This window comes from Eretmochelys imbricata, chromosome 8, assembly GCF_965152235.1.
Source record: "Eretmochelys imbricata isolate rEreImb1 chromosome 8, rEreImb1.hap1, whole genome shotgun sequence".
Lineage (NCBI taxonomy): Eukaryota > Metazoa > Chordata > Testudines > Cheloniidae > Eretmochelys > Eretmochelys imbricata.
Genome location: NC_135579.1, coordinates 20,647,661 through 20,674,575, shown reverse-complemented (window position 1 = coordinate 20,674,575; position 26,915 = coordinate 20,647,661). Strand labels below are relative to the sequence as shown.

Genomic DNA, 26,915 nt, shown 5'->3' with positions numbered 1-26,915 from the left:
ACCAAAAAAAGAGATTTTTTTTTTTGCAAAAATTTGATATTTCAAAAACAGTTCTTAAAACATATTTGGGCAATGATTGTGTGTTGAAATCTCTTTATAATACTCGCTGGGAGACACATGCAGTGGCAACAAGTGCAATTCTGAAGTCCTACCCAAAGATTGTGGATGCATTAGAAAGTATAATTGAAGACCAATCACAAAAGGGAGAAACTATACAAGAGGCAGAAACCATTGCAAACAAGATGCAAGAACTAGAGTTTGTATTCATGTTGACCATGTGGAATGAAATTTTACAACACTTTGTTCACACAAGTCAAGCTCTCCAGGAAAAAGAATTGGATTTGAAAACATGTGCAGACCTCTGTCAATCATTAGCAGACCACTTACACACTTTGAGGAATGATTTCGAAAGATTTGAAGACATATCAAAAGATATCTTGCCTGATACTAACTACAAAGAAGCCCAGTCCCTCAAGTGAATCAGGAAAAAACAAGCAAATGATAGCAGTGCAACAGAAGTAGCATTGAATCCTAGAGACAAATTTCTCATATCTAATTACTACGCTATAATCGATACACTTGAAGCTCATACGAAGAGGAGAGATGAAGTGTACAAAGAGGTATCAAGTAGATTTTCTTTTCTAAACGATATGGACTTATCTGACGAACAGTATTCACAAGGTTCCCGAAAGCTAGTTGACTCATACCCTGTTGACTTGAACATGAATCTCTGTGGAGAAGTATGGCAGTTCCACTGTTATATGCGTGCAAAGTTTCATGAAACAGGAAAAATGAAATTCAGTCACATTGATCTTCATGACACAATATTGAAAGATGGAATACAATGTGTATTTCCAAACCACTACGTATCTTTCTAACATTGATGATTACTAACTGCTCCGCAGAACGCTCTTTTTCTCAGCTGAAAAGAATAAAAAACCCTCAGAGAACAACAATGTGTCAGGACAGACTTGATTCACTTTCCCTATTGTGTATGGAAGCAGACATGCTTCGTCGAGTCAGCTTCGATGAATTTATCCAAAATTTTGCAATCAGAAAATCTAGAAAGAAGCTACTTTAATTTCAGCATACATGTAAGTTTTGTGTGATTTCGAAAAATAAAATTTTATTTTACGGTATCGTATTGTTTTTATTTTGAATTACATATTGGGGGGCACCATAATCTTTTCAGTGCTTAGGGCTTCTAAAGGTCTTAATCCGGCCCTGCTACCATGTGCAACTTGTGTGAAAGTTAGAAGCATGCGTAAGTTAAACTGTAACTTTGGCCCATCTTGAATGAGGATTGTGTGGCAAAAATGTGTCTGATGCATGATGTAACTGCTTGCTAGACCTTGCTTCAGCAGAGAGCAGTATCTCTGAGAGGAAAGAGACCCTAGAATTATAAATGTTCTTCATAATTCTCAGTACAATGAACAGGTCATTGAACAGTGTCTGTGTATTGGAAACTGGGTAACAAGGTGGAGAGAGAAACTTTGCCACATGTATTATTGTTGTCCTTGTGGCTGACTGTGTCTGGCAGTTCTCATTTCAAAGCTAGTTACAGTTGGCTGTGGAGTAGCCACAGAGGCTTTTGAATTCTTTCAGGACCATTAAACTGCTGTTATTCAGCCTGCGAGCAAGTATAAACTAAAGTAACTGTAACTAAGATCTTGTTTTAACTGTGGGCAATTCCGAAGTTATGTGCTAATAGATCCCAGTGCTGTGCTATTCCGGCATTGGATAGTAAATCACCATTTATAGCTAATGGAGCAATTCAGAACTTACTTCCCATCATTTAATAATTTTGCTGTTTTTTTTTTATTGCTTGATGATGTGAGTAGAATAATAGAGCTCACCAGTACATTGGGCACAGGTTTCAGAGGCATGGGGAAGGAGCCAGGCTTAGAGGGGATTTAGATTTAAATGATAAAGCCTAGTGTACACTAGAAAAGGTTTGCCTTTACCTGTATAGCTATATCGGCAAACCTTCCCAGTGTAGATGCAGCTTATAGTGACAACAAATATTTTTTTGCCTGTATAGCTTATCCCAGTTTCCTGAGCAAAATGAGCTGTACTGACAAAAGCATTTGTGTACAAGTATGACTGTATCTACCCCAGGGCTTTTGGCAGTATAAAAAAAGTGACACTCAACCAAAATGACTATAGTGTACTAGCAGAAGTTTCTAGTGTAGGCCTGGCCTTAGACTGGAAGTGCTCAGTGGCAGGAGTTGTCTCTTATTCCGTTGGTATGGAGCCTAGCACAATGGAGCCCTATTCTCAGTTGGCCCCTAAGCACAACTGTAATAAACTTTTTTTTTTTTTTTTTTGAAAGGAGGCTGTCCCAGGGATGACTATTGTAATCCACACCTTAAAACATACTTTTTGTTGGGGGATGGGCAAATGTTTGTTTCAGTTCTTATTTGTCTTTCCTGAGCGAGTAGGACCATCTCTAATTGAAGCTGACATGCTTTCAACCGTGTTGCTTTTAGTGGAGGGTAAAGCATATATGTGTTTGTTTGGGGGTTTTTTTTAGCTTAAACTCATCCATTGTGATGGCTAATGGACAAAGTAATGCTTGAATTACACAGCCTGGAGTATTAGAGAAGCTGGTGAAGCAGACTGCAGCAGGAACTATAGGGCAGTGTTATGTTGCCCTTTTTCTCTCCGTGTCTACCCATTAAAAACTGGCTTCAAACTGACAGATTATTGACTACTCTAAAATCTTACAAAATTTCTCTTCTGAATTCTATGATTCCATAAAGAACTTCTGCATTTACTTGTGAGCCCCAGGAAAAAAGTGTGGTTTTTTTTTTTTTCAGTCCTCAAACTTTTAAAGAAGACACACACAACTTTCGTTCCTGACTCTTTTTTTCTTTGACAGATTCATAAGATTTGCAACTCGAAATCCTGATGTGACACTCAAAATGCTGGTTAGTTGGGAGAACATCTTTTCCATATCTCCTTTTCTATAAATTCACCATTTGTATGTTTTTGAGTAGAGTTCCTGACTAAATGACGCATCACTATTTCCAGATCCATATCAAATGCCTAATGGAAATGTACATATTTGATCGATAGTTTCAATTTGGAATCTCCAAGGTGCTTGGTAGGGACTCAAATGAGTCTGCATTGCTGATGGCCCAGTAGTAGTTTGCTTTTTATCAATCTGTCTGTTTGCTCTTGTTGTATGTTGTTTAACTAGCTGCATTAATGTACAGTGGTAGTTCATTTGGCAAAAACACTTTTTCAAACAAGCTCTGGGTGCCCTTTGTGTAGAATATAAAGTGCTGGTGCTAGGTAGCAGTGGGTGTGTGTTTCTGTAAGGGTGGGGAATTAATGCCAGCTTTCCACTTGCATGGCTTTTTCCTGATGAGATGTGTTGGGCTTATTTTTTTGCTTTAGAATCACAGTGTGCAAACCTTGGTATGTGCCCTATAGTAAAATTATGTGAATTGGGACATTAACTTTAGTGACAATAATTCTTGATGTTCATACCATGCCTTTATTCAGCAGAATTGGTAAAGGTCCTCCATGGACTCTTGTATATGATTCAGCTGGGTGGTGTACTCTTCACTCTGTGGCCTAATTTATGCATGCATAAGTAAAAATTGTAGTGTTGCTCTGTGCTGTTAAATAGCTGCTGCTTTACACTCCAGAGAGAGCTGCATTTTTATTAGCTGTAAAGTGATAACTAAGCACTTGTTTACACAATACCTGTCATTCCATATTTTTTTATGTTATAACACAGTCACCGCCAGGGTGGAAAGGGGTATGTGTTCACCAGTGATACGGCACAGTGTAGAGTGACACACAACCTCTCCAAATGCACCTGACGCGGGAATCGTATGTAATTGCCACAGTTTGGTATCAATCGGGATACTGGCTTGCCCCCAAGTTTGTTTAAAATAAACAAGATGTCTTTGGGGGGGAATTACTGTAGAATCTCAGGAGTTAACTAGACATGCAAGAAGCTGAGGAAGTATTGGGATGTGCAGAAGCTCTAGAAGTGTCAAGAACTTTAGTGAAGCTTGTGCCATAGGTAATGTGATTATATGTATCCATGTATCCATATATAAATACTATTTTACTTTCAGGTATCCTTAATAGCCCCTCTGTTCCTTCTAAAATCTAATTGCTCAAGTGCAAGGTTTTTACTCCAAAGACAGAAGAAAAATATTAAGCTTCAGTTAGCTTTGACTTGTTTCTTCTTGACTTCACTTTACCAAGATAGTTGTCTTTCTTAGTTCGTTCATTGAAGCCACAATCTTCACTTTGTGACATCATAGTTCATTGACTTGCAAACAGTTGCATCAGATATTGTGCACAGGATTGTAGCAACATTGCATGAATTAACCAAGGGTAGTGGAAGCTGAGAGAGCTTGAGTGTAAAACATATGTACATACCTATTGAAAAGATTCATAGATTTTTAAGGCCAGAAGGAGCCATTAGATCAGTCTGACCTCCTGTATGACAGAAGTCCCAGAACTTCATCCAGTTAATCCTGTGTTGAGCCCAAAAGCAGGGAAAACTTAGTCTGCAAAAGGCTGGTTGAAATAATAATCTTTTCCCCCATCCACACTACAAAATTTCCCATGTCCTAAAGCAGTTTTCTAAACTCTTGAAAGTGTGGATAGTGATCAGTGCTCTGAAATCAGAGTTAACTGGCTAGTAACTCTGCTTTTCAGTGACTGAAAATACCCATTGTAAAGAGAGACTTCAGTTGGATAGAGTGTGATTAAAAAGGTGGCAGCTTTTGAACTGCTTTTGCAGGTTGTTGTAGCATTTAAGAAAAATCTTCTTTAATGAAGCATATCTTAAACTTTTATCAGGAAAAACCACAAGGAGTCAGAAATACAGATTTGACATTTATAACAAATGAACGCTTTGTAACGGGCACAAATCCATGTTAAGGTAACATAACAAATCCACTTTCTCATACCTCTCTTCAATTTTAGTTTGAAATAGTGAGACTTCGACCAAAGTCATTTGCCCCCCTTCTCCCTGCCATCTGCCCATAGGCCGATCCATGCTCCAGGTAAAATACTTTTGGGGATCCTGCTAAAACATTGTTGCAACTTGTAGTGTAGATCTGACTGTAACCATGTTTCCTAACCAGGGTGAAGTCTTGGGCATTGATACTGATGTTTGGTGTAAATTGGGAGTAACTTCACAGATTAGAACTGGGCCTGTGGACTGTCATAAGATTTAGCCTTGTTGGAGAGCATTGATTTAAGTCCCATCCAAATTATAAGATGTAACTGTCTCGTCTCCCTCACTGGCATTTGATAGTGTGCCTTGCTCCTTCGTAAACTTTTCTTGGAAACTGGGCCAGAAACAGGAACCGCACTGAAAGCCAGATGCTGTCTGATCTGAGCTAATCCTGTGGTAATACAATCAGTTTCAAAAGGAAATCAAAGGTACTCCCACTGCCTGTGCACCTTACAGGGTTTGAACACAGTAAGCGGAAGTCTTAGTGGTATGTTTCACCTAAATTTTTTTTAACCCTGGCTGTTCTTGATGCAGTAAAAAGTTTGTGACAGAAACATTGCTGTAATAAATGCTCCATAGCAGACAAGCAATGGCTCAGATGGGGAATGTTACTGAACTACAACTCTTAATATTCCGTTGGCTTCAATGGATGACTGTAGCACAGCAGGTGCAGGAGAATAAATTGGAGATTTTATGGATTTTGTGGGGAGGCCATAGTGAAATTGGGATCCTAGATAACTATCAAATCTTTCTTTTCCGGTAGGTAAGCTGGGACCGCAATACTGGCCCCAACTAAGCCTTTTAAGGACGTAAAAGATGGTCCAGCTGAATTTGTTCATGTCAGTTCAAATGGTTGGTTACTGAGATGAATCCTCTGTAATTGGAAAAGAATACAAAGATCATAGAAGGGTGCTAGGGAATTTAAATTCTAATTGGTCCGGAAGGGAAGAGAGCAGCAGATAAGAGAACCTTATCTGGCAGCTGCACCTTTTGAGCTTTGTCACAGGATAGTTATGAGATGCTGCTTGATATACCAGCAGCCAGAAAATATTTGGAGCCATCTTGGTGTCCCTGGAAAAAGGAGCGTATTGTGGCCTGAAATCTAGTGTATTAGGAATGATATTTGTCTGTACAATATTGTCCCATTTTACTTTAGGAACGTAGGGGGACTCTTCAGTGCTTTGGGTGTGTGGCCGGGGTCCCACGGGAACCACACTGAGGTTACTTAATTAGGGCAAACTGCAAAGAATGGGGCAGACAATCCCCAAAGTTGGTGGTCATTCCAGTACTTAGATACACCACGCTAGCCTCAAAACAGCTTTTGTAATACCTTACTGGTTACCCAGAAGCCAAAACACAGTTCCCTTAAAGCAACCCAGCCTTAGGCCTCCACCCAGAAACCCAAGTCAAATATGATGAGGATTACTGAAAATCTTATTTATCATATAAGAAAGTTCTACCAATCTCAAAGGATCAGGCACATTACCTCCCAAGTTAATGAATATTTCAGATCTTATTCAAATACACGCTTACAGCGAATTCTTATTAACTACACTAAAATTTATTAAAGAAAAGAGAGAGAGAATTGATTAAAAGATCAGTATACAAACAGACATGAGTACCATTCTGAGATCAGTTTTATAGTAGAGATGAAGAACTTTGTAGCTGCAAAATAAGTCCAATGTTCATATTCAATGCAATCCAGATTGGACTGTAGATCTCAGTTTTACAACTCAAGCTTCCCCTGCATAAAATATCAAGCAGATCGGAGATGAAAGGATCAGGTCCCAAGAGTCGTTTATACAGTTTTCTAGTGGCCTCTTGACCATACATTCCTTAGACGAACATTAGGCAATCATAGAGACTCAGAAGTAGACCAATTTCCTAAGCATCAATGGTAATTAGCTACACAAATTAACATAAGGCAATTTATCCATTAAGCCATTTATCACAAACTTTAAAGAGACATATATACAGTGACATTATTTCACCCAAGATTCATCTAAATGTTAATATTCCCTTTGATCTTTGAATCAATAGCTATAGTAATAGACAGGAACTGTCTGTTTACATGGTTAACATCTAATAAGATAACTAAACACATACAATTAGTATCCCCTCTAATTCTCTAACAATATAGGTTTGAATTTTAAAGTTCTAGCCTATCTAACATGGAATGGCCCTGATTACCATTTACATACTTTTCTAAAATGTCTCTAAAGGTTGAACCTGGGTCAATTAGTCTGCTTAGCCCTCCCTGGCCATGTGTCACAGGGTGTATACAGTGAGGCGGCATTGTCTAGTCCTTGGGACAAGGTGTCTGGACTCCCGGGACTCATTCCTGACTCAGTCAGCTCTTTGTGGCCTTGGGCAAAGAATGTAACCTTTCTGTGCCTCAGTTACCCGATCTCTGAAAGGGACATATTACTTGCAGAGCACTTTTCATTTGAAATTCTCACAGTACTTGTACAGTAGGAGCATAATCAGTTATAGATAGCAGAGCTCTAGCAGTTTCCCTGCTTGGGGTGGCGAAATCATCGTCTCCTTGAGTGGAGCATGGTTTCTCTGAAAACCATGGAGGTCCAAACCACATCAACAAGTGACTGTTCCTCTATCTTCCTCACCTCTTGGCATCCCCCACACTTTCCATTATCCTGACAAAATACTGTCCTTCACTGTTCAGGAAAACCGTGTGAGGTTAGTACTAGCAACAGCTATGTACCACACTTAACATGTTTTCAGTTCTAGTATGATTCTGATGCTTTCTTTACTTGATCAGATTTTGTTTCATGGCATTGTAGAGTGCAGGACAGCAGTTGAGTCTAATGACTTTTAGTCTTGGCTCCTAAAGACCAACTGGACATCCTGCCTGTTGGTTGTGTTAATTGCTTCATTCAGAATTACGTTCTTTCTTGCTTTCAGTCCAGCAGTGGGTTTGGTTCCTTTTAAATACCAGTCCCCTTATTTGGACATTTTTTCTTCATTACATTTTTCTCTTTTTTTGATGAAGCAAGGTGTGGTTTGCTCACTTTATCTAAAAAAAAAAAAAAATCTCTCCCTCACACTCTGCTATCCTTCATTTTGGCATTTTATTCTCACTGTCTAAAAGAAAAAAAAAATCACTCCTTGGCACAAATCCACAGCTAAGTCTCTCTCGGTCTAGAAATACTGTCTCCCTCCTAATTTCCACTGAAATGTAGTTGTGCCTGATATACAATTTCAAAGGAAAAGTATGTGTTCTACTGCTTCTTCTTAGCTCTCTCTTTTCCATTCTTTCCATTCTCTGAAGCAGTTTGTTCTGTTGGCACATTTCAATGACAGTGATTTATTTGATATTCCTGGAGGATGGAGAGCAACCCACACAAGCACTTGCGGACCAAGATTGCCAAACTCATAACAGAATATAGTTGGCTAATAAGGCATAATACAGAATAGCATGACTGATGGGAGGAGCAGGGGTAGGAGAACTAGGTTCTTGGCAAAGAAGTCAATTCAACAAAGGAACAGAATTTTCTTAGCTTTTTGCATCCTCTTATTGAAGCATTCAAGTGGGGGTAAATGTACCTTTGTTCTAAAAGTAACTTGTTTGGTTTTCTTTATATATATTTTTTTCTATAGGCAGATGCCTCTAGGACAGTGGTCTCCAACCTTTTTATGCCCAAGATCACTTTTTTTGAATTTAAGGGCACCCCAAGATCTACCCCGCCCCTTCCCTGAGGCCCTTGCCCCTTCTCCAAATCCCTGCCTCACTCACTCCACCCCCCCACTCGCTCTCCCCCACCCTCACTCACTTTCATTGGGCTGGGGTAGGGGTTTGGGAGGGGGTGCGGGCTCTGGGCTGGAGCTGAGGGGTTCGCAGTGTGGGAGGGGGCTCTGGGCTGAGCCTGGGGCAGGGGGTTACGGGTGTACGAGGGGGCTCTGGGCTGGAGCAGAATGTTGGGGTGCAGAAGAGGGTACAGCGTGCTGGCTCTGGGCGGGGGGTCAGGACTGGGCAGGGGGTTGGGGTGCTGGCTCTGGGAGGGAGCTCAGGGCTGGGGTTTGGGTGCAGGAGGAGGTTTGGGGTTCTGGCTCTGGGAGGGAGCTGGGGGTTGGGGTGCGGCCTCCCACCAAGCAGCACTTACTGCCAGCGGCTTCCAGTTGGTGGTGCAGCATGGCTGCCGCTAGGGCAGGGTCCTTGCCTACCCTGGCTCCACGCCACTCCTGGAAGGGGCCAATGCGCTCCTGTGCTTCCTGGGGGGAGGCGGGTGGCACATGGCTCTGTGCGCTGCCTGTCTCTGCAGGCACCACCCCCGCAGTTCCCATTGGCCACAGCTCCCTGTTCCCGGCCAGTGGGAGCTGTGGGGGCAGTGCTTGCAGGCAGGAGGAGCATGCGAAAGGAGACTCCTGCCCTCCCGCCCCCAGGACTGCGCTGGCCACTTTCAGGAGTGGCGTGGGGCCGTGGGAGGCAGGGAGCCTGTCTTAGCAGCAGCCCCGCTGTGCCGCCGGAGATCACAATCCACCGGTTGGTGACCACTGTTCTAGGAGTTCTGTATGAAGATAGGCAGTGGGTGCAGGTTATGACACTGCAATCTAGGTACCACCATACTATGTAAGCACCCACACTCCTGCCAAGAGTGTTTTTGATGTCCTCTCCTCCCTGTTCCCTTACAGTCCAGTTATGTACGGGCTCTACTTGTATGAATGTACTGTCTGCATTAAAACAGAATGTGCCAATCCTATATAATGTTAACCTCATTAGCTTGTTCTCAGTACTCATCCTTGTTTGAGAAACTTTCTCTGTTTCAGAATGTCTTTGGGATCAGAATTAAGAGGGGGAACTGGCTGGCAGAGAAATCTATTCCTGTCCTTTACCCTTGGATCTAAAAGTGCAAAGAGCTATCAGGTTAAAGAGGAAGGGCGGGAGGGACATCAGAGGAGCACTGATGAGAAGTGGTGAGGTGGCAGGAGTGTGTGTATTGTGTAGGTGACTTGTCTTGTGGCAGTCCCAACCTTATCTGTTTTTAAAACTACATTAAACCCTCCACCTCCCTGAATTTTCCAGTTCGTATTGGAACTTGCTTCAAACAGTTCAGAATAAACTGTTTTCATTGTGTAATTCTGAAGCTGAAAAAAGATTACCCTTCTAAAACTGGCCTTCTGAAGTACATATTTAATGCACTATTGTAAATAAGGCCAGTTGATTGCTTAAGGATATTTGCATCTTATCAACTGTTATGCAGGTGCTAATCTCATAATGTGTTTTAATAACTTGCTGGTATTTTTAATAAGCGACTTATTCATTCTGCTTTGAATGTGTGTTTGTCCATCTTCACTCAAATATTCAGGGCCAGACTCAGTGTGTGCCCAGTTTGCATATGTAAATTTTGATTTACAGGAACATGCAGTTTAGCTTACACCCTTCTGAAAACTGGGCCTCTATTCAGGAAAGCATCCCTATTCACGATGTCATTTATGCTTAATGCATGTGTTTAAGTACTGTCATGAATCAAAGCCATGGTTCTTAAAGTGCATGTATCATGGGGTTTTCACAAACTCCTTGAATTTCCCTAGTAAAGACCTTCCAAAATATATATTTTTTTTTAAAAAAAACCTTTGATCTTAGACATTTAGCACTTTTGGAGCTTTTCATTTGTAGATCTCAAAGCACTTTACAAATTTAGGTTAGTATTATTAGCCCCACTCTACAGGTGGAGAAAGTGAAGAACAAAGGTTAAGTGACTTGACCAAAAACACCCAGTGAGTCAGAGCCTGGAATAGAATAGAATCAGATCTACTAACTTCCAGTCCTTCATCCTAACCACAGAACCATACTGCCTTTATATGTCCCAACACCTCTCCCTCATGTTACACTCTCCCCTCCCATTAGATGGGAAATATGGAAACTTTGTCTAAACAAAGAGAAACAAACTCAAAGTGAAGCAGTAAGAGCAAGGAACTCCAGAGTTCTTATTCCGGGTCTGCTACTGACTTCCTGTGTAATATTGGGCGAGTTGCTTAATCTCGCAATGTCTGTTTCCTCATCTGTAAAATGGGGATGGTAACGTTTGCCAGCTTCATTGCAGGAAGAATAATTAGTATTTATCAAGCATTGTATTAGAAGTGCAAAGTGTTCTGCCCTATACGTCAGAGCTGGTAGCTGCCTTTAGATAGGAAACAAAGGAACTTCCTGGAAACAAAGGATCTCAAAATAAAATCTTAAATTACTATTTTCCTAAAGAATGGAAAAAGTGGTTTGTACAGCTATAGCTTACCATTGTCACACAGTTTAAACTAAGGCAATAGGTTAAGGCATTTGTCTTTTTCCTTCCTGCTTTTTGTAAGTGAATTTAGTACTGTTGAAAGGTACGTTCTGCCTTATTTAACTGCTCTGGAGAGTGAGATCCTAGATCTATACCCAGAATAGGTAGAACATGGATAGCAACAGATTGGAAAAAAACAGGCAATTAAAACCATTTCCCCCCCATGAATATTTTGTTTGTATTTAAAGGGACATCTTCAACTTGAAATTTAACCATTTTTTTTAAAAAAGACACTATACCACTAACTCTCCCCGAGAAATGTGGGTGTTTTCTTTTGTTTGTTTTTTACAATCATACTTTTTTTCTTTTCTTTTCCCCATTTGCTATGTGAAACACCCAAATGAGGGGAAAAGTAACCTTAACCCTACCCAGACTGCTGTAAAATTCACAAAGTAAACAAACTGGAAAAAATAGTAACCTTTTCTCTAATCTGAGTCACTGTGACTTTAGATATGGCTTTCAACAATAGTAGACAAAAAACAAAACAAAACAAACATCCCACCCTCCCAAATCAAAATTTCAGAAGTGTGTCTGTTTTTCTTTCAATTGATCCTGAAAGTTCATGCTTCATGGTTTTTGCTGGCCACCTGAAGGGGTCAGGAAGGGATTTAAAAAAAAAAAGTCTTTCCTCTGAAGCATCATGGATGGCCTTGGCTAGATATGGGACATTGGACAGGGAGGACTCTGAGGTGGCACGAGACATACTCTCTCTCTCAGGTGCTTGGCTGGCTTGATCTTGCCCATACACATGGGCTTGGGAAGGAATTTCCCCCCTGGTCAGAATGGCAGCGACACTGGGGATTTTTCACCTTCCTTTGCTGTGTGTGGGTGCGGATCCCCTGCCAGAATTATCTGGGTATAGTTCACATAACCATTTCTGTTCCATTACGTGGGCGTCGGGCACTGGTGCATCTCAGTCCCTCCTGTTCTCTGCCTGTGACACGTAATAATTTCATCTCCCGTGGGCTGTAACGCTTTGGTCTAATTTTAGTTGTTGGGTTTAGTGTGTGGGTGCTAGGTGGTGTTGGTGGCCTATGATACAGGAGTTCAGACTAGATAATCTGAGGGTCCCTTTTGGCCTTAAATTCTGTGATTCAGACCGCAATGTGCTTGTGCATGGTAATCTCAACGTGAATTGGACACAGCTGTTCTGATTGTTTTACCTTTTCCTTTTCACTCAGCTTGGACAGTCGTCCTAAGTGTTGAAAAGTAAATAGGGGTTTTAAAAAAATTGTTCTTAGTAATAATAATGGTAAGAAATTTGCTTTTTAAAAACGTTTTACCTGGCACTCTCCTCCTTTTGTAAGAAGCTGCTAGGGAAGTAAAAAGGGAAGGCTGTACACCCATAGCCCTCCCCCGACCCTGCACACCCACGGCACCCCCTGGGCAGCCCCACCAGCACTTGCGGCTCACTCTGAACTGCCCCCCCAACACCTGCGGCAGCACCCACGGCCCGGGCCACTGCTCCCCCAGCACCCGTGGTGCCACCTGGGCCACCCCCCATGAGCACCCCAAGATTTAGTCAGGGGTATAGTACAAGTTATGGACTGGTCCCGGGCCACTTGAGATGGCCACCTGTGTTAGAGTGTGTGGCAGCCTTGTTATTCATTTGGCATTCATGGGACTGCTCTAATTGTCTAGCATTCAAGGGCTGTTAGCCCACCATTACTGACAAAGCAAAGACGAATTGTCCCAAAGTCATTGTTTCAGAGCAGTGACCCAAGGAAATGAAAGAACAGTTGGTGGTTCTTCACAACTTGTTTTTCTAGCCCTGTATTGTGTGGCTTGCTTTGTGTGGTAAAATCTGCTCTCCTAAGAGCACTAGAAGGTTATGTGTATGTTCTTGTTCCTCTTTCATGTCTCCCTTTATGTAGTTTTTCTAGCACCCTGTAATTTCTCCTCTATTTTGTTTTTTGTTTCGTTTTTTTGGTGTCTTGGCAGAGAAGGTAGCTGTAATGGTGGAACATGAGGCACCTCCAGGCCCCCTCTCTTCATGGAGTTATGCTGTAAAAATCTGCTTTGCTCTTTCATATTCCCTAGAAGAAACAGGGGGAAGGGAAAGCAAGCGTGCGTGTGTGTTGTGTGTGCACGTGCATTTTTACACACGTGCCCTGCACTGACCATCTTGCATCCTGAACTACCTCACAAAGCATTTAGTGAAGGGCTTTTTTCTTTGAATTTAAATGGTGGCAAGCATTCCTCCCCTTGTACCTCAAGTTGTTGAGGAGCTAGAGGTAGGCTTTTAACTCATGTTCCTTCATGCTTCCAATTCCCGTAATACTTTATTCCCTGGCTTTCCTTTGTTTCTGTGTCCTATTATGACTTTCTCTGTGCCCAGGTAGCTGATGTACCATACGGGTACAAACGCTGTTCAGTAAATCAGCTAGCAGATATAGAATGGATGCCACAGAAATACCACAGGGAGTTAGGAAGAAGGACGTGCCTCTCGCTCTGACTCTGCCATCAATATTACTATCCAGAGCTGTAACTCCCCGAGGCTGAAAAAGGTCGCCTCCTAAACTCAGGCCTACTGTGATTCCATGAAGCATGTAGAAGGTGGCAAAAAATGTAGCGAGTCCTTCTTTCCTCTCCCCCACCCCCTAAATCAGGGGTGGGCAAACTGCGGCCCATGGGCTGGATCTGGCCCACGAGCTGTTTCAAGCTGGCCCGTAAACCACACCGTGTGGCTCGGCCCCGCTCTGGCCAGGGCGTTGGGTCAGGGGCTGCACCACACAGCTTGGCCCTGCTTTGGCACTCCGGCCGGGGTGCTGCGTCGGCGCCACACCATGTGGGTTGGCCCCGCTGTGGCTGGGGCACAGGGTCGGGGCTCCACCATGTGGCTCAGCCCCGCTCCGGCACTCCAGCTGGGACACAGGGTCAGGGGCCATACCACACAGCTCCCACAAGCTTCAGCATGGCCCTGCTCCAGCTCCTACGCACTCCAATGCGAGCTGCAGGGGCAGTGCCTATGGATGAGGCAGTGTGCAGAGCCACCTGGCCGCGCCTCTGCATAGGAGCCAGAGAATGGACATACTGCTGCTTCTGGGAACAGCTTGAGGTAAGCGCTACTCGAAGCCTGCACTCCCTGAACCTCTCCCCACCCACCAACTCCCAGCCCCAGCTCTGATCCTCCTCCCGCTCTCCAGACCCCTCGATCTCAGCCTGGAGCACCCTCCTGCATGCCAAACCTCTCATCCCCAGCCCCACCCTAGAGCCCACACCCCCAGCCGGAACCTGCCCCAGCCCTGATCCCCCTCCCGCCCTCTGAGCCCCTTGGTCCCAGCTCAGAGCACCCTCCTACACCCCAAACTCCTCATCCCCAGCCCCACCCTAGACCCCACACCCCAACCCCAATTTTGTGAGCATTCGTGGCCCACCATACAATTTCAATTCCCTGATGTGGCCCTCGGGCCAAAAAGTTTACCCACCCCTGCCCTAAATACACTGAAGTTTAGGAGGAGGAGGAAACTTCTCAGGGCAATTTGGTGACTGACTCTAATCTCCTCCATACAACATCCAGCCTTTCCTAAAAACTTTTTTGGAAATAGAATTATGAATGGAGCCTTTAGCCTACAAATCATTCTGACTTAATCTGGCCCAAATTTATAGTGATTTTTTTCTCTGTGCTCCCTGTCTCCAATCCTCAAATTATTAGTTGTTTGATTTATGCAAAATGAGCTGGTGGGTTCTGAATTCCAAATGGACAGGCATCCACACAAAAAGGTGGCACCTTGGTAGGAAGTCTGAACAGAAGCAGAGACTGTGAAAGAGCCATGGTCTGCAAACTCCCTTCTTGGCACTAGAGGTGCTTCCTCCAGAAAAATATTGAGGTGGTGGTGGTGGCTGTGTAGGGGCAGCCTGTTCTGTAGACTAATGGAGAACATGATTCTGTAGGGCCATCATTTCAGCTCACTTCACCTGAACAAAAATCCTCCTTTATGAATATTCTTTAACATGCTTTCTAAATTTGGATTGTGGTTGCTCAGTCTTCCCTCAAAAAAAGCCTGTGTGTTACACAGATGTCTGACATGCTGAATTGCTAATGCATCTCCTGTATCGTGAAATGGCAAATATAAAAATAGGAACAACTACACTGATCTTGGGAGATTTGATTATCTGTCCTGGCTGGGTGTATGACATCTGGATTGATAGACTCCACCACCCAACTCCGCCTTCTGAGTGGCACGCTCATGATACAACAGTAGAATAGAAATGCCCAGGGAAGGAGGCAGAGACAGCAGTTGGGGAGATTGGTATGTGGGTGGAGGGGAGGCTGGCAAACCCCAAGATTCTGTTTTTTCTTGTTTTGAGGCTAAATTCATCCTCTTCACTTAATTTTTAAAGAAGATTTGTGCCTTTCATGACAGCTGAATAGAAATAGTTTCTTGGCCAAGTTCACCAGCAGTTGTTGAACTTTGTCCTTACGCAGTTGTTACATGGAATAACTACAGATGGTTTTGTAGTATATAATTAGTTTTTAGATTACATCCTTCTAAACAAGCCAAATTTTAAGTGTTCACAGAGAAACTACAGATGAGCAGCAGTTGGTGCTCTCTGGCCTGTTAGAAGCCAGAGTCACTGCATGCAGCACCTCCATATTGAAGATGGTCAAGAGCTGCATTTGTGTCGCTGCAGTTTTATATATCTTTGCCTTCTCATCCAGTGCAGCCTGTTGACTGTTGGTCTCTTCAGCGAATACCTCTGCTCTGGGAGAAACACCAGGTCACAGAATTTTCCAGATCTTCTGAAGAGAATGCTACAGTGGACACTTAAGCTGTTAGATTTCTAGCTGGCACAGTCAAGTCAATGTCCAAGAACAATGAGGCCTCCTTAAAATGAATGTATGTGGGTATAACACCGTTATGCAGCATGCCTATGGCAAGTTAAATGTGTAGTACTGTGTTAGTCTCTTCCTCCTCTTGTCTCCCAATTACTGACCAGTATGTTTAAGGAGTGCACTCTCTGCAAGAAATGAGCATGCTCTCTGTCATGTCAGCCAGGCAGTGGCATATGCCTAGATGCATTTTTATCATTCAAACCTTTTGTAAAAAGGAAACATTACCATCAAGCCTTGCTGGATTCTTGATATATGAGGTCTGTGGGAAAACTCTATTTGGTTCAGCTCTTTTTGGTTTGCAATGAGGCTCTTGGTGTTGTAGGTTTCTCACTTAATCTGACTGTCAAGGATGGACATGAATACATGAACATGCACACACATCTTCTCTGATTTGCAGGAAAGATTTGACAGGGTGAGGGGGCAATAGGGAAAAGCCAGTAATGGAGATGGATGCAGTACCCAGCTCTATTCAAGAGACTACTGCTAGCACCGTTGTATACCATTTCATCTTTCTTTGGTTCCACGAAGGAGATATAGATCTGAATCTTCTTTCTTGGTATGAAGGTCTGTCAAAAATCCAATTCAAATGCCCTTGAGTGCTTCTAAAGAGAGAGAAACTGTCTAGTTTGTAAGCAAAAAGGAAACTGCAAGTTTAGGTGAAAGAAACACTTGTCAATTTAAAAAGTAATATTAATAGGTGAAACAAGAACTGAAGTTACTAGAACTAAAGTAGATTGAAATCTTTACATTTTTTAATTTTACCGTATGCAATTGATAAAGTGATCACGTATTGTCAGGTTTATTGTGTTTCTCCTTTTTATAATAACATCCCATCTTGGTGTGGCTCTTTCACACAGCTACAGAGTTGTATTTTTGTGTGTGTCTGTCCATCTGTCCCCTGCAAATGTCTGTAAGGCCACAGAAAAGGGCTAGAGGATCCAAGGGCAAATACGAATAGTTTCAGGTGAAACAGGTAACTCATACTTTGTTTTTTAAGTGGCTAGATTTCAAGTTGATGGTGTCCCACGTACACTTTGTTTAACAAAATCTACTTCATGCACGTTGGATTCATTGGAACCTTCTCTTTTGCAGTGTTATGAAACTACATGGGAGCAGAGCTGTGCTTGCCAACTATTTCTGAACAAAGTTGTAAATAGCACAGTTCCATCCAGGGGTATGGGCCTAAGGGCAACCAGGTTCTGAAAATGGCTTTAACCAAATTGTGCCCCCTCCATACTGGCAATAAAGTTGCACTTGGATGAAACTTTTTAAAGCAGGTTTCCTAACCTGGTTTTATTTTTTTTATCCTGGATGGTATGGCCTAAACATTTAGTGATAGCAGGCGTGCCTGGTTTGGAGGTTGTTTTCACGTTGTATAAATGGTCCTGTGGTATGAGAACATGTGTGAGTTAGTTCAGAAAATGCAGTGCTCTTCTTGCCCTCGTTCCCCGTCCCACTGCGTAGGGGTGAAATAACCCCGTGCAGACAATACTGTGTGGTTCTGTGATGTGGGGGAGCCCCAGGGGCCTCCCATTAGGAAACGCCAATAACCAGCCCTAGACAGGTCTGAGTTCTGTCATGACAGACAGTAGTGCCCTTGGAGTGTGTGGGCTCGATGACTCTTCAGCTTCCCTCTTGACTGCAGATGTGTCACTGTGAAGTGGGTTTTCCACCACTCTCATTACATACTTCACTATAGTGAGCTGCATGACTCCTGCCTGATGTTTGAGTACTTCTGCCCAGGAAGCAGTCTCAGCGTGACTAGCATAGAGTCGTGTCTCTCTTTTTATTTAAAAAACCGTGTTCTGTGTATGTTGCTGCTGTCCGCCAACATCCCCTCTCCCTGAGCAGGAACCTAACCTTGGCTCAGTATAGTTTATTCTACCCAGAGAGGATGTAAGAGGACTGAGATTGTTCCTGAACCAGAAATCTTTTGGGGCAGTTCAAACTGTCAAGTTTGAGAGTTTTTTTCCCTTGCCAGGTTTTATCTTGTTTTTCTGTTTATTCCTCTGGAGGCCTTATATATATTGGGTTGGCAGAATTCATTATTTATTTATTTTTGTAAATTTGATGGTTAATTATTGATTGATATTTTTAACCTTAGTTTTTTTCTGATATTTGTCTTTTAAATAAATGTTCCCAGTGGTGCTGCACGGGGCTCCCTGCACGGCCACAAGGTTGGTGACACCAGATCCCTGGAGGCGCGCGGTGAGGGTCCTGGCTTGGCAGAGCAGAGACCCCTGGCCAGGACAGTGAGAAGGAGGACGCACCTCCTGCTGCAGGGGAGACCACCCCACTGCTGAACGGCCCTTTCCGGGGGATGGCCAGCCGGTGAGCGAGTGACCAGGGCTGCAGATGGCTCCACGCGGTCGCAGGGCCAGTGATGCTGGATCCCTGCAGGCTCTAGGAGCCAACTGTTATCAATAGATTTTTTTTTTTCATCTATTTCAGTGTGTCAGATGAAATCGACCTTTACTGATCACTAGTTATTTAAATCAAACCTGCCAAACCTAGTTATATTGCAGAACCAGTGATTGCGATGTAAGGGACATAGCTCCCTACCCAGGATGAGTGATTAGCTCTCTGCCAGCACCAGACCTCAAGACCACAGCATGTATGGTGGAACACAAACGCCTCCAGTGCCATTCTGCATTGTCAATACAACAGTGTGCAGCCTAATGAAAGTGTGGGGGCTGCCTGAATTTGATACTGACATGTCCTAACCCGGGGAATATTCTAATGCTTGCATTCTCCATTTTCATACCTTAACTCAATAAAATCCTCAGTTTTTGAACTCTACTTGAATTTCCAGCTCAACTAGGTCAACAAAATGTTTAGCTCAAATATTATTTGAAAGCAAATTTTGACTGTAAAATCTGTGGTACTAGCAAGTTAAGAGTTAATTGCTAAAGAAATTCACAGATTGATTCAGCAGATGTCAGCTTTTTCGTGTTTACAGACTGATCCCAAGGTAATTGATTATTCTAAATTGTTATTTTTCACTCTGTGCTAGCCTGGGCTTTGAGAGTGATGAGAGACACCAGGAATTAGTGACTGTTTAACAATGAATATAGCTGCTGCACACAGTCGTACTTTTTTCTCTGTCCTGTGGTACTCTTGCCCAAAATCATTTGAGCATTTTCACCCAGAGGACAGTTAACACTTGCCCGCAAGTTAAAGGAGTATGGGCTGGATGAATGGACTATAAGGTGGCTAGAAAGCTGTCTAAATTGTCGGGCTCAACGGCTAGTGATCAATGGCTCCATGTCTAGTTGGCAGCCGGTATCAAGTGGAGTGCCCCAAGGGTCAGTCCTGGGGCCGGTTTTGTTCAGTATCTTCATTAATGATCTGGAGAATGGCGTGGATTGCACCCTCAGCAAGTTTGCAGATGACACTAAACTGGGAGGAGAGGTAGATATGCTGCAGGGTAGGGAGAGGATACAGCGGGATCTAGACAAATTAGAAGATTGGGCCAAAAGAAATCTGATGAGGTTCAACAAGGACAAATGCAGAGTCCTGCACTTAGGACGGAAGAATCCCATGCACCGCTAAAGACTAGGGACCGAATGGCTAGGCAGCAGTTCTGCAGAAAAGGACCTAGGGGTGACAGTTTACGAGAAGCTGGATATGAGTCAACGGTGTGCCCTTGTTGCCAAGAAGGCCAATGGCATTTTGGGATGTATAAGTAGGGGCATTGCCAGCAGATTGAGGGACTGAGTGTTCCCCTCTATTCGACATTGGTGAGGCCTCATCTGGAGTACTGTGTCCAGTTTTGGGCCCCCCACTACAAGAAGGATGTGAAAAAATTGGAAAGAATCCAGCGGAGGGCAACAGAAATGATTAGGGGACTGGAACGCATGACTTATGAAGAGAGGCTGAGGGAACTGGGATTGTTTCGTCTGCGGAAGAGAAGAATGAGGGGGGATTTGATAGCTGCTTTCAACTACCTGAAAGGGGGTTCCAAAGAGGATGGATCTAGACTGTTCTCAGTGGTAGCAGATGACAGAACGAGGAGTAATGGTCTCAAGTTGCAGTGGGGGAGGTTTAGGTTGGATATTAGGAAAAACTTTTTCACTAGGAGGGTGGTGAAGCACTGGAATGTGATACCTAGGGAGGTGGTGGAATCTCCTTCCTTTGAAGTTTTTAAGGCCAGGCTTGACAAAGCCCTGGCTGGGATGATTTAGTTGGAGACTGGTCCTGCTTTGAGCAGGGGGTTGGACTAGATGACTTCCTGAGGTCCCTTCCAACTCTGATATTCTATGATTTTATGGTTCTAACACACACATTAGGTGACGTGTAGGGATTATTCATGTTCAACTAATTAACAGGGACACTCTGACTTAAAAATCTTACAAGTACTATCTTTGTTTATTAAAACACTGAAAGACTTTACAAATCTATTATATGACTGTGCATTTGCTTTCCTTTAACGTCACCCAATCAAAAGAGACTAGTCTGTTTTACTTTCAGGTACTCCTGCACTAGCACGGTGGTATAGTGCTTGGGTTGCAGTTGTTGTGAGGGAATGTATGTTTAAACTTTCTAGTAAAAGAAGAATTAAAATAAACATTTTTCGTGGTGTGAAGTTTCGTAAAAAGCTTGTCTTAATGCAGCCTGTATTTCAGGCTAAACTTGACCTGACCCGGTTCTTCTAAATCCAGGATGGGTTAATTTCTGGATGAGACGTGCTTGCGGAAAAGTAGTAGTATTGCCAGGAGCTGGTTACTGCAGAAGGTGGAGACTCCATGGTTCTTTCACCATCCACATTCTTATGTTCTTATCATAGGCATGGAGTTCAGATGGCTTGGCTTATGACCGTTTCACTGACCAGCCATAGATACATCAGCCCCAGTGTAATCAATTTTTTTTTTCCTCATTTCAGTGACATCAGGTACATAATTTGTCCTCATGAAATGAACAACCACTCTTAGCATGGGGAATAGGAGAAGAACAATGCTTTGCTCTGACCACATCTCCTAGGCACCTTCGTTTCTCAGTACATGCTGTACTAATGCAAGACCAGCCACTCTGGGGCCAGTGTCTGTCAAAAAGCAGATGGATGGGGCAGGGGAAGCTGATCTTTAATATGCAGTTCTGCTTTGGAAAAATACACTTCAGTTTTAGTGGGGGAAAAAAACAACAACCCACTCTAAGCATTGAAGTCAAATCTGAATCATATGAAATGGGGTGGCATGGTGGGGGAAGGGAATCATCTCTTTGCAAATTTCATCATTTAGCTATTGCTGGTGTGTGAATTCTGTTCGGCAGCGGGGTTGTGCGTGTTGCGGTTTTGCTTGGCTGCTGAGATAATTTTGTGGGATATAAAATGCAGTCCTCTAAACAAAAAGTGGAACACCTCTTCCCCTCCCCAAAATTCAGTAAACAAGCGTAGGTGTGTGTGTGTGTGTGTGTGTGTGTGTGTGTGTGTGCGCGTGTGTGTATCTTCCTCCTCCCCCAACCTCAGTTTTGTCTGCGGTCTTGCTAAGAGTAGGTGGTTAAGGAATTTAATGTCTCTCTGTAGTGACTCACCAGAATGATTCACTAGTACGTGGAAATAGAATGACCCCGAGAGTCACTTAACTACTCTGAAAGGCTGGGTTGGGTGGCATGCTCAGCATCGCTTGCCCTTTCCGGTCGGGAGGCTGCTATTCTGTTCTCCCTACGTGCATTCCTTTATGGTGGGCCCACAGTGCTCCTCCAGGCCCAATGCGGGGATCTGCAAACATCACTGTTCCTGCATGCATTGACAGGAGCAGTTCCTGTATACTAGATAGTGAGGGTATGTCTACACTGAGTTTTTAAACCTGTGGCAGCAAGTCTTCAAGCCTGGGTCTATAGACTCAGGCTTGCAGGGCTCATGCTATGATGCTAAAAACAGCTGTGTAGACATTTGGGCTTGAGTTACAGCATGAGCTCTAAAGCCTGCGGTAGGGGTGGGGTTCAGAGCACAAGCACAAAGTCTGCACAGGTGTTTTTAGTGCAATCGCGCAACCCCAAATCTGCAGACTCAAGCTCTGTGATTCACTTCCATGGGTTTTAAAATACAGTGAAGTGTACCCAGAGATACTCGTCTAGATGTAGGAGGAGAACATCTTGGTTCCCATCAAATGAATTCCTCTGGATGCCAAGGGTTCCCTTTGCTGCTGTGCTGCTAATACTTACCTACCAGAAAGCTTGATTTCTTTTCCTTTGTTGCCACTTCTCACATTCTTAGGTATGCACTTCCTTTTTGTGTACGCAGATCACTGTATCTTAAAGGAATGCTATTGCAGAATTTCATGTCACTCTTACAAAAGCTGTAAGGTGTACCACCTCTGAGGTGCTTACATGCCGCATACCAATGATGTGACCTTTGAGTTTATTTAAAATGCTTTGGGATCCTTTGGATTGGCACCTGCTATGCTAGTGTCAGGTCAGAAATATGTCCGCCTCCCGCCCCAAAGAAACCTGTACACTTCTCTGTACAGTGGGGTAATGTGCTTCATGCCAACTAATGTGGCAGACTCCTAATCATTTGGCTTTGAATCCTGCCCAGCCTGCAATGGACTCGCCTCCCAGTTGATGGGCACAGTTGATGCCTGTTCTCTCTGGAGGAGAGTCACATCCCAGATAGGTGCTTGTTGTGTAAATCCTTCTCTTTTGAGAGCTCGTACATCTAGGGACATGTGATTGAAGCTGCATCTCCTCAAACATTTGATACACTTGTCACTTCAGACTCAGAGGAGGTGACTGCCTCCAAAGAATGACTGAAAGGGTCTTTGTTAGTGTCTGCTCCTGTAAGCGCACACACTACCTTAGGGTTCAGCGAAAGGTAGGCAGGAAAGGAGATGCAGTAAGAATTGGCACCAGCTCCGCTGACCACCCCAGCGCAAGTTGCCTCTATGCCAGCGCTGGTCTCAGGGCCAGCACTCCTGATGCCAACAATTTTGTTATCAGAGCTGATAAAGGTGAGACTGAAAGAGCTGAGCAGAGCCCAAGCATGGATTCAGGCACAGGGAGATGCCGTCCTGTAAGGAGGGGACAAGCTTCGCTCCAAGGACAAAGTGTTGAAGTCTGCCATTAGGGCAGGAATGATGCACAGTGATCTAGTACAGACTTAGATGCAGACCATGCCAATTATGGGTCAGTGATATGCCCTCACATGATTATTGAGATCCCCTCCACGGACATAGCCTGTACAAGAGAGGTGCCCAGGACCGGAGCTGAAACATTATTCCACAACACCGCTGTACAAAAAGTCATATTTTCTTTGCTGTTGCTGGATTACGCCTTCCCTCTGGCATCGAGCAGGGATGCCTGTCTTCGATCTTCTAAGAGTGACCCGAGGCCTGGTACCTGACATCCCTGTGATATGGTTTCACTCTCAAAAAAGTGTGAGTGGGGCAACCCCAAAGTCCCTGCGCCTCCTAGAAGTCAGCAATGGTGCAGTGGTTCTCAACCAGGGATAGGCGTACCCCTAAAGGTATGCAAAGGTCTTCCAGGGGGTACATCAACTCCTCTAGATATTTGCCTAGTTTTACAACAGGCAGCATAAAATGCACTAGCGAAGTCAGTACAAACTAAAATTTCATACAGACAATGACTTGTTTATACTGCTCCTATATACGATATACTGAAATGTAAGTACAATATTTATATTCTAAATGATTTATTTTATAATTATATGGTCAAAATAAGAAAGTAAGCAATTTTTCCGTAATAGTGTGCTGGTTTTTTTTATATTTTTTATGTCTGATTTTGTAAGCAAGTAGCTTTTAAGTGAGGTGAAACTTGGGGGTATGCAAGACAAATCAGACTCCTGAAAGGGGGACAGTAGTATGGAAAGCTTGATAGCCACTGGCCTAATGGAATTCCTGAGTAGGCAATCTATGACCAATTGTAAATGGTCCTTGCACAGATCCATCACAGGACCAATATTCTGTCATTGGGGATCTCCCATAATAGACTTGCTTGCCACCAAGGACGATGCTAAGTATTACAACTTTTCCTCCACAGGTGGCCTCCATCCAGGATCGTTGCCAGATGTAGATTGTTAGCACCTAGGGCCCCATTGTACTAGGCTATGGTAATAATTTTTAATTATTTATATTTAGTGGTTAGCTTATAAACCTTTATGATCTAGTTCTAGAGCATAATATCTTCCAAATTTGTGAGCACTTCCACAGATAAGTTAGGCTTATTTATACATCTCCAGTCTCTTTTCCCTCACCCCCATTCCTGCTAGGCTCTTGGCCTCAATGACTTCTGTGTGGCCATGAGTTCTGCTGTCTAGTTGTGTTGTGTTTTCTTTCCAGATCTCTTAACCCATCCCTCTCGTGATCCCTGCTGCTAGTGCTGTTGTCTGTCCTGCCCGTTGCAGCGTCCTGCCCGTTGCAGCATCCTGCTCCAACCCTAAATGCAGTTGCCTAGTTCACCTGCCTTTTCTGCTACTCAGGCCATGTATCGGCGTTCGCCCCGTGTGAAGTTTAAGCTTGTACTTCCTCCCTAAGCTCTCCTTTCTGCCTACAATCCAAGCTCCTTTCTGCCTACAATCCAATCTCACCACTGTCCTTCCTCCACTGTTTGTTATGGGAACCCTTCCTATCCCCTTCTAAAAGCTTGCCAGTTCCACAAAGCATTCCTTATCAGATGCAATCCACTCACTTTACACTGTACTGTACTATGCATATGGATATGGATATGTCTATACAGCATTTTGGAGTCCACGGGAGGGAGCCTCCCAGCCCGGGTCAACAGACTCAGGGTAGCAGGGTTCATGCTAGAGCTCTAAAAATAGCTGTTTAGACTTCGCTTTGCAGTTGCAGGTTGGGCTCTGAAGCCTGCCCCTCTCCCCAGCTTTCAAAGCCCAAGCTCCAGCCTGAACTGAAACATCAAACCGCTGTCTACAGAGCTATTTTTAGAGCACTAGCATGAGCCCTGCTAGCCTGAGTCTGTTGACCTGGGCTCTGAGGCTTGCTTCCTTGAGCTCCAAAATGCTGTGTAGACATAATGGGTCTTCAGACTGTGAGCTCTTCAGGCTATAGGTTCATTTTTTTGGTGCACTTTGGGTATTAAATGTTTGTAAAGTGCTTTGAGATTCTCACGTGACAGATACTATAGAGGTACAAAGTGGTGTGATTCGAGAGAGGCTTGGGTCCTGAAGTCTGGATCTGGCTCCAAAGGCTCGCAGAGTTGAGGAGTATTACGATCTAGAGTTTTGGCTCAGTTCTGTCTCTAGCTGTGATTTTTATTACATGGGAGAGGACGGGGAATGCAACTGAAGCAGCATGGAAAATGGAGAGGCTAGATTTTTTTTCAGTAGGTGATTACAACCAGCAGATAAATGCACATGACAGGACACAGGTCAGTTTATGTTTGTGGTTTGTCCCACCAACTTTGACTCTGTCTCTCTTTAGAGATTTCCTGTATAAATAAATCTAAAAATATTTGGTTTTGTGGGTGGGGGTGTAAAGAGGCCTTTAGGAAGTGGGTGCCACTTAGCGCCCTCTCCCATTTTAGTCATCTGTTTTAAAAGCAGCTTTTCAAGTATTAAAATACCTATATATTCTGCATTTATTTTTATCCTGCGATGGGTCATAGCTTCAAAACTAGTGAACATTTCTCACTCTAAAAACACGCTTCCTTTTATAGTGTACACATGGCGGTGGTTTTACTACATTCAGCATAGAGCTATTTCCTATTTTCCAGTTGTTCAGTAACACTCCAAAGCCCTTGCTCTGCCTCCCTCTCCATTGACTTTCTCGCCTTGCCAATCCATTATTGTGATTTCAGTGAGACGACGCCAGTGTTGAGCGTTTAATGGGCCATGAGCAGGAAGTTCAGCTATTTCCTCCTCCTGTGAGACCATGATGTCATCAGCTGTTCTGGGTCACTTTATCATCTGCTGCTGCTGTTGCTTTGGTATATGTGGAAAAAATGTAAACAGCACTTTCCAGATGTTCTCAGGGTGGCTGCAAACCCATAAATGGGCTGTTTAGTTCAGGAGCATTAGTAATGTGTTTAGGGGGGTGGCAGTGAATAGAGTAATAAAAATGTATAGTGCTATAAGCATCCAGCACCGCATGCTCTGTTAGTTACATCATGCATGAGCAAAAGCTGGCAAGGGGGGGTCAGTTCCCTCTGTGTATGTACTTGGCCCCATTAGTGCAGTATCTAAGCACCTCACAGACACTAATGAGTTTAGTCTCCCAGCACACCAGGGGAGGATTTCACAGGTGGGTAACTGGGACACCAGATGATTAAAGTGATTTGTTCTGTGGCTTAGTCAGGCATTGAACCCAGATATGTAATGTTCCTATGGCCGTAACCATAAGATTAATTTTATTATTATACTTTCCTGTTTCTCTTCCCTCCCAAACCATCACCCCCAACTTTGAATCCTGAATAAAATTAAACAACAGAAAAGTCTTCTAGTAGGTCTGTGGCAGGCAGGTGCTAGTCTTTAACCCATTCTGCCTCCAGGTGGTGTGCTAAGGAGCTTACTATATTGGTGTTCTAGTCAGACTAATGATGAAAGAATTCAGAAAGGCATTCTAGTTATCTTCGAACTCCCCCCAAAAATAGCAGATTTGGTGCTAGTGAAAGGTGCTGGATAGGTGACCTTGGAGCTGGTGACCTCTGACCCATAATTGGCATAGCACAGATTGTAGCAGCAGAGTGAGGGTCTTCTACCCTGAGCTCTCCGTGCTCAACAAGAGATCCCCTCTAGGTGGGAGGCTAGTTAAGTGCTGCTGGCCCATAGACTAATTAGACTAGTCCAGAGTGGGTAGATAAAATACAGCAATGCCAT

General features: G+C 43.6%; 1 protein-coding gene across 2 annotated transcripts in view; it reads left to right on the top strand.

The window, feature by feature from the left end:
* Positions 1–26,915, top strand: part of ERGIC1 (endoplasmic reticulum-golgi intermediate compartment 1) — a 102,455-nt gene that overhangs the window by 3,720 nt on the left and 71,820 nt on the right. Inside the window, exon 1 of one of the 2 annotated variants that reach the window (XM_077823882.1) lies at positions 18,411–18,457. The exons of the other annotated variant lie outside the window; for it this stretch is intronic. Within the exon in view, the coding sequence (XP_077680008.1) occupies positions 18,447–18,457 (11 nt within the window). The 5' untranslated portion in view covers positions 18,411–18,446. Of the gene's footprint in view, positions 1–18,410; positions 18,458–26,915 lie in introns of those variants that run through there. 2 annotated transcript variants of the gene reach the window in all.